Below are 12,679 nucleotides of genomic sequence, written 5' to 3' on the forward strand. Positions count from 1 at the left end.
TTCTGAATTATCTGCTCTTTCTTGTGAGTCTCCTTTTCTGATTTTTCATCAGGATAAGGCGGTGTTGCGAACTTCTTTTGAATTTTTACCTAAGTTGTGAATTCCAACAACATTAGTAGAGACATTGTGGTTCCTTCATTATGTCCTAATCCTAAGAATTCTAAGGAGAAATCGTGGCATTTTTTGGATGTTATTAGAGCTTTGAAATATTATGTTGAAGCTACTAAGTCTTTCCGAAAGACTTCTAGTTTATTTGTTATCTTTTCCGGTTTTAGAAAGGCCAGAAAACTTCTGCCATTTCTTTGGCATCTTGGTTGAAATCTTTAATTCATCTTGCCTATGTTGAGTCGGGTAAGACTCTGCCTCATAGGATTACAGCTCATTCTACTAGTTCAGTTTCTACTTCCTGGGCGTTTAGGAATGAAGCTTCGGTTGATCAGATTTGCAAAGCGGCAACTTGGTCCTCTTTGCATACTTTTACCAAATTGTACCATTTTGTTGTATTTTCTTCTTCTGAAGCAGTTTTTGGTAGAAAAGTACTTCAGGCAGCGGTTTCAGTTTGAATCTTCTGCTTATGTTTTTCATTAAACTTTATTTTGGGTGTGGATTATTTTCAGCAGGAATTGGCTGTCTTTATTTTATCCCTCCCTCTCTAGTGACTCTTGTGTGGAAAGATCCACATCTTGGGTAGTCATTATCCCATACGTCACTAGCTCATGGACTCTTGCTAATTACATGAAAGAAAACATAATTTATGTAAGAACTTACCTGATAAATTCATTTCTTTCATATTAGCAAGAGTCCATGAGGCCCGCCCTTTTTTGTGGTGGTTATGATTTTTTTGTATAAAGCACAATTATTCCAATTCCTTATTTTATATGCTTTCGCACTTTTTTCTTATCACCCCACTTCTTGGCTATTCGTTAAACTGAATTGTGGGTGTGGTGAGGGGTGTATTTATAGGCATTTTAAGGTTTGGGAAACTTTGCCCCTCCTGGTAGGAATGTATATCCCATACGTCACTAGCTCATGGACTCTTGCTAATATGAAAGAAATGAATTTATCAGGTAAGTTCTTACATAAATTATGTTTTTTCATTGATGACTCTATTAAGGAGTCTTGGCAAACGGTACCCAAGGTGTAAGGGGCAATTTCCACTTTAGCTAAGAGAACTACTATTCCCATAGAGGATAGCTGTTCTTTTAAGGATCTTATGGATAAGAAACTGGAGGGTTTTCTTAAGAAAATGTATGTTCATAAGGGGTTACAATGGCAACCTGCGGTGTCTATCGCTACTGTTTGTAGTGCGGCGGCATACTGATTTGATGTGCTGTCTGATTCCATTCATACAGACACTCCCCTTGAAGAGATCCAGGACAAGATTAAGGCTCTTAAATTGGCTAATTATTTTATGTCTGATGCTTCCCTTCAGGTTATCAAATTGGGAGCAAAGATTTCTAGTTTTGCAATTCTGGCTCGCAGAGCTTTATGGTTGAAATCTTGGTCTGCAGATGTGTTTAAGTCTAGGCTTTTGGCTATTCCTTACAAGGGTAAGACCTTGTTTGGCCCAGCCTTGGCTGAGATTATTTCTGACACAGGAGGAAAAGGACATTTCCTTCCTCAGGATAAGAGAAATAAGCAGAAGGGACTTCAGAGTAATTTTCGTTCCTTTCGAAACTTCAAGGGTAATCCTTATTCTCCCTCTACAAAACAGGAACAGTCCAAACCTGCCTGGAGACCCAACCAATCTTGGAATAAGAGAAAGCAATCCAAGAAGCCCGCTATTGAATCAGTCAGCATGAAGGGTCTGTCCCTGATCCAGGACCGGATCTTGTGGGGTGCAGACTTTCCTTTTTTGCTCAGGCTTGGGTTTGGGATGTTCAGGATCCTTGGGTGATAGACATTGTGTCCCAAGGATACAAACTAGAATTCAAGACCTTTCCCCCCCCAGGGGCAGATTTCTTCTCTCAAGATTATCTGTCGACCAGATAAAAAGAGGCGTTCTTACGTTGTGTTCGGGATCTATCCGTACCTTCATGTTCCCATCCACAGGGATCATCACAAGTTTCTGAGATTTGCCTTTCTCCACAAACACTTTCAGTTTGTGTCTCATCCCTTCGGACTTGCTACAGCTCCAAAGGTTCTGGGATCTCTGTTGGCAGTGCTCCGGTTACAGGGTTTTGCAGTGGTGCCTTATCTGGATGACATTCTGGTTCAGGCCCAGTCCTTTCAACTAGCAATCTCCCACACGGAGATGCTTTTACTCTTCCTGCATTCTCACGTTTGGAAGGTGAATCTGGAAAAGAGCTCCTTAATTCCATCTACAAGGGTAGTCTTCTTGGTAACTATAATAGATTCAGTTCTAATGAAGATATTTCTGACAGAGGTCAGAAAATCCAAGATTTTTTATTCTTGTCTGTCTCTTCAGTCCTCTAATCAGCCATCAGTGCCTCAATGTATGGAGGTAATAGGTCTGATGGTAGCTGCCATGGATATTCCTTTTGCTCGTTTCCATCTCAGACCTCTGCAATTATGCATGCTCAGGCAGTGGAACGGGGATTATGTGGATCTGTCTCCTCAAAAATTCATTTTAGAGCTAAGAGCAATCTTCAATGCTCTTCTGGCCTGGCCTCAGTTAGCTTCTACCCGGTTTATCAGATTTCAGTCGGACGACATATCCTCAGTGGCTTACATCAAACATCATGGTGGAACTCTGAGTTCTTTGGCCATGAAAGAGGTGTCCAAGATTATTCAGTGGGCAGAGACCCACAACTGTTGTCTATCTGCGATCCACATTCCAGAAGTAGACAATTGGGAAGCAGATTTTATGAGCAGACAGACCTTTCACCCGGGAGAATGGGAATTACATCCGGAAGTGTTTTCCGACTTGATTCTCAAATGGGGAAAGCCGGATCTAGATCTCATGACATCTCGTCAGAATGCCAACCTCCCTAGGTACAGGGACCCTCAGGCGTTTCTGATAGATGCTCTGGCAGTTCGTTGGAACTTCAGTCTTGCATACCTATTTCCTCTGTTCGCTCTCCTTCCTCGAGTCATTGCTCGGATCAAGCAAGAGAGAGCATCAGTGATTCTCATTGCTCCTGGTGGCCTTGCAGGATTTGGTATGCAGACCTAGTGGAGATGTCATCTCTCCCCTTGGAAGGACCTTCTACTTCAAGTGCTCTTCCTTCATCCAAATCTAGTTTCTCTGAAGCTGACTGCTTGGAGATTGAACGCTTTAATTTTATCTAAGCGCGGTTTTTCGGATTCAGTCATTGAGACCTTGATTCAGGCTCTCAAGCCTGTTACCAGGAAAATTTACTATAAGATATGGCGAAAATATCTGTATTGGTGTGAATCCAAAGGCTACTCTTGGAGTAGAGTTCGGATTCCTAGGATTTTATCTTTTCTCCAAGAAGGTTTGGAGAAGGTTTTTATCGGCAAGTTCCTTGAAGGGTCAGATTTCTGCCTTGTCTATTTTGTTACATAAATGTCTGGCAGAGGTTCCAGATGTTCAATCGTTCTGTCAGGCCTGTGTTCAAACCTGTTACTTCTCCCTGGAGTCTTAATCTTGTGCTTAAGGTTCTTCAGGAGGCTCCGTTTTGAGCCTATGCACTCCTTAGATATTAAGTTGTTATCTTGGAAGGTTTTGTTTCTTGTTGCTATTTCTTCTGCTCGTAGAGTCTGAGCTCTCCGCTTTACAGTATGAGTCTCCATACCTTATTTTTCATTCAGATAAAGTAGGTTTTCTTCCTAAAGTAGTTTCAGATCTGAAGTTTATGTCCTAATCCTTCTTCTCATAAGGAACGTCTTCTGCACAACCTAGACGTGGTTCGTGCTCTGAAATTCTATTTACGGGTGACTAAGGATTTTCGTCAGTTTTCTGCTCTGTTTGTAGTTTTCTCTGGAAAACGTAAGAAGCAGAAAGCTATGGCTACTTCTCTTTCTTTGTGGCTGAAGAGTATAATTCGCTTCGCCTATGAAACTGCTGGACAGCAGCCTCCTGAGAAGGTTATGGCTCATTCTACGAGGGCTGTTTCCTCTTCCTGGGCATTAAAAAAAAAAAATGAAGCTTCTGTGGAACAGATTTGCAAGGCTGCAACTTGGTCCTCTCTACACACTTTTTCAAAATTCTATAAGTTTGATACTTTTGCCTCGGCTGAGGCTTCCTTTGGGAGAAAGGTTCTTCAAGCAGTGGTGCCTTCTGTTTAGGTTTCCTGTCTTGTCCCTCCCTTATCTGTGTCCTCTAGCTTGGGTATTGATTCCCAATAGTAATTAGATGATCTGTGGACTCACCGTGTCATTAGAAAAAAAACAAAATTTATGCTTACCTGATAAATGTATTTATTTCTTGACACAGTGAGTCCACAACCCGTCCTGTTTTTGATGACGGGGTATTTTTTTGTTATGTTATAAACCTCAGGCACCTCTGCACCTTGTTGATTCCTTTCTCTCCTTTACTTCGGTCGAATGACTGGAGTTGGAGTGAAGGGAGGTGATATTTAACAGCTGTGCTGTGGTGCTCTTTGCCGCCTCCTGCTGGCCAGGAGGTTAATATCCCAATAGTAATTAGATGATCTGTGGACTCACCGTGTCAAGAAATACATTTATCAGGTAAGCATACATTTTGTTTTCCACTTGCTGGACCCGTATTATGTGACAGCCATCAGCCAATCACAGACTCATATATACTTAAACACTGATGTCTTGCACATGTTTAGCAGGAGCTGGTGCCTCAGAAATAGTGCTAATAAATTGTACAATTTCATAATAGACCTAAATTGGAAAGATCTATCTGAAACATGCAAGTTTAATTTTGACTTTAGTGTCCCTTTAAGTGTAAAGAAAAACACCAACATCCTTTTAAAGTAAATGAAAATGCAGCGGGAGTGTGCTTCATTTGGATAGGGGAAAGTGCAAGAGACAATTCTTCATGTTTTACAATTCTGTAATGGAGAATTGTGTATTTTTTTTTTTGTATGGACTTTAATGTAACTTGTAAATGTAATATTCTTTTTCTTGAATTACCTTTTATGTTTTAACAGGTGCTGTCCACTTCAACAGGTCTTACAAAAACAGTTTATAATCCAGCAGCATTGAAGGCTTTGCATAAATCTCTACAGTATCCTAATGCAATTGAAATCACTGAAGCTCACAAGAAAAAACAGGTGATTCTTTCTATTTCTGCTAGATATGCTTTTCTTGCCCAAATGTTAGTTGGGGAATCTAAAACCTATATGATAACAGAATAAAAGTTGAAGACAACTCCAAATAAATAATTATACATAGAGATGGAAATTGTTTTAATATTAAAATAATGCGCTGCTCTTGTTTTGGTGTTAATATATTCATTTTCCCCCCCCACAGGAAGCTCTAAAACTTCAGCAAGATGTAAGGAAGAAAAAACAAGAGATTTTAGAGAAGCACATAGAAACACAAAAGGTTAGGCATGGTGCCATTGTTCTGCTAAAGTTGTAATATTTTGATACCCATTTTGATCACCCCTCCATGTAATGGATCACTTTCTCACCCACAAGTATTTCAGTGGATGCCAGTATTTTTGGTAATCAGGTCATCTCCTTTTCCTGAAAGAGTTCCTAGTTCTGTACCAGTGGCCTTACAAACTATTTCCAGTAGAATCGATCAAGATTGCAGTTTATACTAATTCTCACTCTTGCCTCAATGTTTAAAAAAAACAAAAACTAGGTCCTTAAAGGGACAGTACACCAGAATTGTTATTGTTTAAAAAGATAGGTAATGCCTTTACTACCCATTCCCCAGCTTTGCACAAAATCAACATTGATATATTAATATACTTTATAATCTTTAAACCTCTAAATTTCTGTCTGTTTCTAAGCCACTAAAGACGGCCTCTTATCACATGCTTTCCATCTAAAGGGGAGGAGAGTCCACGGCTTCATTCATTATGTGTGAGAAATAAGAACCTGGCCACGAGGAGGCGGCAAATACACCCTAGCCAAAGGCTTAAATGACCTCCCCCACTTCCCTCACCCCCCAGTCATTCTTTGCCTTTCGTCACAGGAGGTTGGCAGAGATGTGTCGGAAGATTCGGAGTAGTCTCTTATACGAAATGGGACTGGAGTTTTAAGTAGTCCTGTCAGCCTCTCAGTGAAAGATTGGGTGAAAGTTAGAGTCCGGAGATGCAGGGAGAGTCTTTCTGCAAAGCCATCCCGACTCATATTGTCAACGCTGATTGCTTATGGAGCTGTTGAGTTTCGCTGCCTGCTTCCTACACTCAAGTCCATGTCAGGAGTGATGCTACTACACTTGAGAGGCTGTGTTCCTGTTCCACGGCGTAGATTCTGGTAAGATTGTTTCATTTTTTTACACATAACGCAGAGGTGTGATGCCATTTATCTTCATAGAATCAAGGGTTAACATCCCTAGTAAGGGGATTATTGAACAGGGGGGGGGTTATACATAATATTGTTTATTGTGTCATTGCTGCGATATGTGTGAGATGAGGCTCTGGCAATGGATGAACTTTCCTTCCAGGAGTATTCCGTGGCTGTTTTTGGCACGTTTTCTCCCTAGTGCAGGGGCGGTCCTGCGAGGCATTCCTGCTGTCCGGGTGTGGCCTAATCTACTTCCTTGCTGGACTGACAGTACAGGAGACGTAACGGTTTCTGTGGTCCTGGTCCTAGGAGGTGGTGAGTGCCCTGGCCATTGGAGGTTATAAAGGTGCCATTGTTTATATTTCTCCAACATTGGTGTGTCCGGTCCACGGCGTCATCCTTACTTGTGGGATATTCTCTTCCCCAACAGGAAATGGCAAAGAGTCCCAGCAAAGCTGGTCACATGATCCCTCCTAGGCTCCGCCCACACCAGTCATTCTCTTTGCAGTTGCACAGGCAACATCTCCACGGAGATGGTTAAGAGTTTTTTGGTGTTTAAAACATTATTTGGACCTGATTTGAAAGAGATTATTTCAGACATCACTGGGGGAAAGGGCCACGCCCTCCCACAGGATAGGTCTTTTAAGGCTAAAAATAAGCCTAATTTTCGTCCCTTTCGCAGAAACGGACCAGTCTCTAATTCTGTATCCTCTAAGCAAGAGGGTAATACTTCACAACCCAAACCAGCCTGGAAACCAATGCAAGGCTGGAACAAGGGTAAGCAGGCCAAGAAGCCTACCACTGCTACCAAAACAGCATGAAGGGATAGCCCCCGATCCGGGACCGGATCTAGTGGGGGGCAGACTTTCTCTCTTTGCTCAGGCTTGGGCAAGAGATGTTCAGGATCCTTGGGCGCTAGAAATAGTTTCTCAAGGTTATCTCCTGGAATTCAAGGAACTACCCCCAAGGGGAAGGTTCCACAGGTCTCAATTATCTTCAAACCAAATAAAGAGACAGGCATTCTTACATTGTGTAGAAGACCTGTTAAAGATGGGAGTGATACATCCAGTTCCAATAAGAGAACAAGGAATGGGATTTTATTCCAATCTGTTCATAGTTCCCAAAAAAAGAGGGAACATTCAGACCAATTTTGGATCTAAAGATCCTAAACAAATTTCTCAGGGTACCATTGTTCAAAATGGAAACTATTCGAACGATCCTACCTACTATCCAGGAAAATCAATTTATGACTACCGTGGATTTAAAGGATGCGTACCTACATATTCCTTTCCACAAGGAACATCATCAGTTCCTAAGGTTCGCTTTTCTGGACAAGCATTACCAGTTTGTGGCACTTCCATTCGGATTAGCCACTGCTTCAAGGATTTTCACAAAGGTACTAGGGTCCCTTCTAGCGGTTCTAAGACCAAGGGGCATTGCAGTAGTACCTTACTTGGACGACATCCTGATTCAAGCGTCGTCCATGTCAAAAGCAAAGGCTCATACGGACATCGTCCTAGCCTTTCTCAGATCTCACGGATGGAAGGTGAACAAAGAAAAAAGTTCTCTGTCCCCATCAACAAGAGTTCCCTTCTTGGGAACAATAATAGATTCCTTAGAAATGAGGATTTTTCTGACAGAGGTCAGAAAATCAAAACTTCTAAGCTCTTGTCAAGTACTTCATTCTGTTCCTCGTCCTTCCATAGCGCAGTGCATGGAAGTAATAGGATTGATGGCTGCAACAATGGACATAGTTCCTTTTGCACGAATTCATCTAAGACCATTACAACTGTGCATGCTCAGACAGTGGAATGGGGATTATACAGACTTGTCTCCGACGATTCAAGTAGATCAAAAGACCAGAGATTCACTCCGTTGGTGGCTGACCCTGGACAATCTGTCACAGGGAATGAGCTTCCGCAGACCAGAGTGGGTCATTGTCACGACCGACGCCAGCCTAGTGGGCTGGGGCGCGGTCTGGGAATCCCTGAAAGCTCAGGGTCTATGGTCTCGGGAAGAGTCTCTTCTCCCGATAAACATTCTGGAACTGAGAGCGATATTCAATGCTCTCAGAGCTTGGCCTCAACTAGCAAAGGCCAAATTCATAAGGTTTCAGTCAGACAACATGACGACCGTTGCATATATCAATCATCAGGGGGGAACAAGGAGTTCCCTGGCGATGAAAGAAGTGACCAAGATAATTCAATGGGCGGAGGATCACTCCTGCCACTTGTCTGCGATCCACATCCCAGGAGTGGAAAATTGGGAAGCGGATTTTCTGAGTCGTCAGACATTCCATCCGGGGGAGTGGGAACTCCATCCGGAAATCTTTGCCCAAATAACTCAATTATGGGGCATTCCAGACATGGATCTGATGGCGTCTCGTCAGAACTTCAAGGTTCCTTGCTACGGGTCCAGATCCAGGGATCCCAAGGCGACTCTAGTAGATGCACTAGTAGCACCTTGGACCTTCAACCTAGCTTATGTATTCCCACCGTTTCCTCTCATCCCCAGGCTGGTAGCCAGGATCAATCAGGAGAGGGCCTCGGTGATCTTGATAGCTCCTGCGTGGCCACGCAGGACTTGGTATGCAGACCTGGTGAATATGTCAACGGCTCCACCATGGAAGCTACCTTTGAGACAGGACCTTCTTGTTCAGGGTCCATTCGAACATCCGAATCTGGTTTCCCTCCAACTGACGGCTTGGAGATTGAACGCTTGATTTTATCAAAGCGTGGGTTTTCAGATTCTGTAATAGATACTCTGATTCAGGCTAGAAAGCCTGTAACTAGAAAAATTTACCATAAAATATGGAAAAAATATATCTGTTGGTGTGAATCTAAAGGATTCCCATGGAACAAGATAAAAATTCCTAAGATTCTATCCTTTCTACAAGAAGGTTTGGAGAAAGGATTATCTGCAAGTTCTCTGAAGGGACAGATCTCTGCTTTATCTGTTTTACTTCACAAAAGACTGGCAGCTGTGCCAGATGTTCAAGCATTTGTTCAGGCTCTGGTTAGGATCAAGCCTGTTTACAGACCTTTGACTCCTCCCTGGAGTCTAAATCTAGTTCTTTCAGTTCTTCAAGGGGTTCCGTTTGAACCCTTACATTCCGTAGATATTAAGTTATTATCTTGGAAAGTTTTGTTTTTGGTTGCAATTTCTTCTGCTAGAAGAGTTTCAGAGTTATCTGCTCTGCAGTGTTCTCCGCCCTATCTGGTGTTCCATGCAGATAAGGTGGTTTTGCGTACTAAGCCTGGTTTTCTTCCGAAAGTTGTTTCCAACAAAAATATTAACCAGGAGATAGTTGTACCTTCTTTGTGTCCGAATCCAGTTTCAAAGAAGGAACGTTTGTTACACAATTTGGACGTAGTCCATGCTCTAAAATTCTATTTAGAGGCTACTAAAGATTTCAGACAAACATCTTCCTTGTTTGTTGTTTATTCTGGTAAAAGGAGAGGTCAAAAAGCGACTTCTACCTCTCTTTCCTTTTGGCTTAAAAGCATTATCCGATTGGCTTATGAGACTGCCGGACGGCAGCCTCCTGAAAGAATCACAGCTCACTCCACTAGGGCTGTGGCTTCCACATGGGCCTTCAAGAACGAGGCTTCTGTTGACCAGATATGTAAGGCAGCGACTTGGTCTTCACTGCACACTTTTGCCAAATTTTACAAATTTGATACTTTTGCTTCTTCGGAGACTATTTTTGGGAGAGAGGTTTTGCAAGCCGTGGTGCCTTCCATTTAGGTGACCTGATTTGCTCCCTCCCTTCATCCGTGTCCTAAAGCTTTGGTATTGGTTCCCACAAGTAAGGATGACGCCGTGGACCGGACACACCAATGTTGGAGAAAACAGAATTTATGCTTACCTGATAAATTACTTTCTCCAACGGTGTGTCCTGTCCACGGCCCGCCCTGGTTTTTTAATCAGGTCTGATGAATTATTTTCTCTAACTACAGTCACCACGGTATCATATGGTTTCTCCTATATATATTTCCTCCTGTCCGTCGGTCGAATGACTGGGGTGGGCGGAGCCTAGGAGGGATCATGTGACCAGCTTTGCTGGGACTCTTTGCCATTTCCTGTTGGGGAAGAGAATATCCCACAAGTAAGGATGACTCCGTGGACCGGACACACCGTTGGAGAAAGTAATTTATCAGGTAAGCATAAATTCTGTTTTTATACTAGTCCGTAACAAAACCGTAAGCTATGGAGGACTCTGACGCCTTAGAAAGGTACTGCCTCTTTTACTTAGTTTAGTACCTGTGTTTATTGTGAGGAGGTTCCGGTAGATCCACCTGCTCAACTATGTTCTCCTTGCCTTGATAAGGTCTCGGCTTCTCAAAAGAAGAGAATGTCTAGTACTACTGAGCCGTCCACCTCTGAGGGCTCCCCGTCCCATGAGGTGTGTCCCCTACATTAGTCTCCGAGTACACATGCAGCACCCCAGGGCATATCTATCTCTCCTTTGGGGGAAATCCGTAGGCCGCCAGACTTTGCGCATCAACTGCAAACGGTGGTCTCGAAGGTGATTAGTGCCTTACTACTTTCTGCTAAGCGCAAGCGTAGGGTAAAATGTTGCGATCCGGTGTCATCCATGTCATCTCAAGCTCCGTCTGCAGAGGAGCCTGGCTTTAGGTTTAGGATGGAAAATTTGCGCTTTTTGCTGAAGCAGGTGCTTGCTACTCTCCATGTTCTGGAACCGAAACTACCGGAGGAACCTTTGATTCCTATGTTTGATAAAGTGTATGAGGACAGGGTGGTACCTCAGACCTTCCCGGTTCCTGTTAAGATGGCTAATATTATTAAGAATGAATGGGAGAGATTAGGTTCTTCATTTTCCCCTTCTTCATTTAAGAAACTGTTCCCCGTCCCAGACTCTCAGCTTGAGCTGTGGGGGATGGTGCTATGTCTACGCTCGCCAAGCGAACGACGATTCCTCTTGAGGATAGTTTGTCGTTCAAAGAGCCCATGGATAAAAAGTTAGAAAACATGTTGAGGAACATGTTTCAACACACAGGGTTTGTTTTTCAGCCGGTAGTGGCGGTTGCCGGAGCTGCAACATTCTGGTGCGAATCAGTCTGATATGGTCGAGAGGGAGACTCCCCTCGACGAAATACAGGAGAGAATTAAGTCCTTGAGGGTAGCTAATTCTTTTATTTGTGATGCCAATATACAAATTGTTCGCCTGAATGCTAATTTCTTTCATGTAATTGGCAAGAGTCCATGAGCTAGTACCGTATGGGATATACATTCCTACCAGGAGGGGCAAAGTTTCCCAAACCTCAAAATGCCTATAAATACACCCCCACCACACCCACAATTCAGTTTTACAAACTTTGCCTCCTATGGAGGTGGTGAAGTAAGTTTGTGCTAGATTTCTACGTTGATATGCGCTTCGCAGCATGCTCAAGCCCGGTTCCTCTCGGAGTGCAGTGAATGACAGAGGGATGTGAAGGGAGTATTGCCTATTGAATGCAATGGTCATCCTAACAGGGATCTATTTCATAGGTTCTCTGTTATCGGTCGTAGAGATTCATCTCCTACCTCCCTTTTCAGATCGACGATATATATTATATACCATTACCTCTGCTGATTCTGCTGATTCTCGTTTCAGTACTGGTTTGGCTATCTACTTTATGTAGATGAGTGTCTTTTGGTAAATATGTTTTCCTTTATTAAGACACTCTCAGCTATGGTTTGGCACTTTAAATGTAAAGTTCTAAATATAATGTTTGTACTTATATTTGCCATGATTCAGGTTTATCAGTATATTTCCTTTTTGCAGACTGTCAGTTTCATTTTGGGAAATGCACATATAAAAAAGAAAAAGAAAAAAATTCTTACCTGAAATTTTTAAAATTTACTTTTTTTCTCAATTGCGGGCTGTTAGGCTCGCGGGTGCGCAAAATGCTATAATTTATTGCGTCATTCTTGGTGCAAGACTTTTTTGGCGTGAGAATTAAGTTTGTTATTTACGGCGTCTTAGTTGGCGCCAAGAATTTTCACGTAGTTGCGTCATCTATGACGCTCGTGTTTGTTGCAGACGTTTTTGGCGGCAAAAAATATTTTGTCAGTTGTGGGTCATACTTGGCGCCAGACTTTTTGACATTATTTAAGTCTTCATGTATTTTTGCTTCTGGTTTCCAGAGGCTTATTCTGTTTGCATTTTTTCCCATTCCTGAAACTGTCATATAAGGAAATTTATTATTTTGCTTTATGTTATTTTTTCTCTTACATATTGCAAGATGTCTCAATCTGATCCTGTTTCAGAATCCACTATTGGAATCCTGCTGCCTGATGTCGGTTCTACCAAAACTAAG

The 12,679-nt window shown here is 42.5% G+C and overlaps 1 protein-coding gene across 1 annotated transcript in view; it reads left to right on the forward strand.

Annotated features, from left to right (window-relative positions):
* Positions 1–12,679, forward strand: part of RBM26 (RNA binding motif protein 26) — a gene marked incomplete in the record, with an annotated part of 247,005 nt that overhangs the window by 162,851 nt on the left and 71,475 nt on the right. Inside the window, 2 exon segments of the mRNA XM_053705484.1 lie at positions 5,046–5,168; positions 5,368–5,442. Of these exon segments, the coding sequence (XP_053561459.1) occupies positions 5,046–5,168; positions 5,368–5,442 (198 nt within the window).

Source organism: Bombina bombina, chromosome 3, assembly GCF_027579735.1.
Source record: "Bombina bombina isolate aBomBom1 chromosome 3, aBomBom1.pri, whole genome shotgun sequence".
Taxonomy (NCBI): Eukaryota; Metazoa; Chordata; class Amphibia; order Anura; family Bombinatoridae; genus Bombina; species Bombina bombina.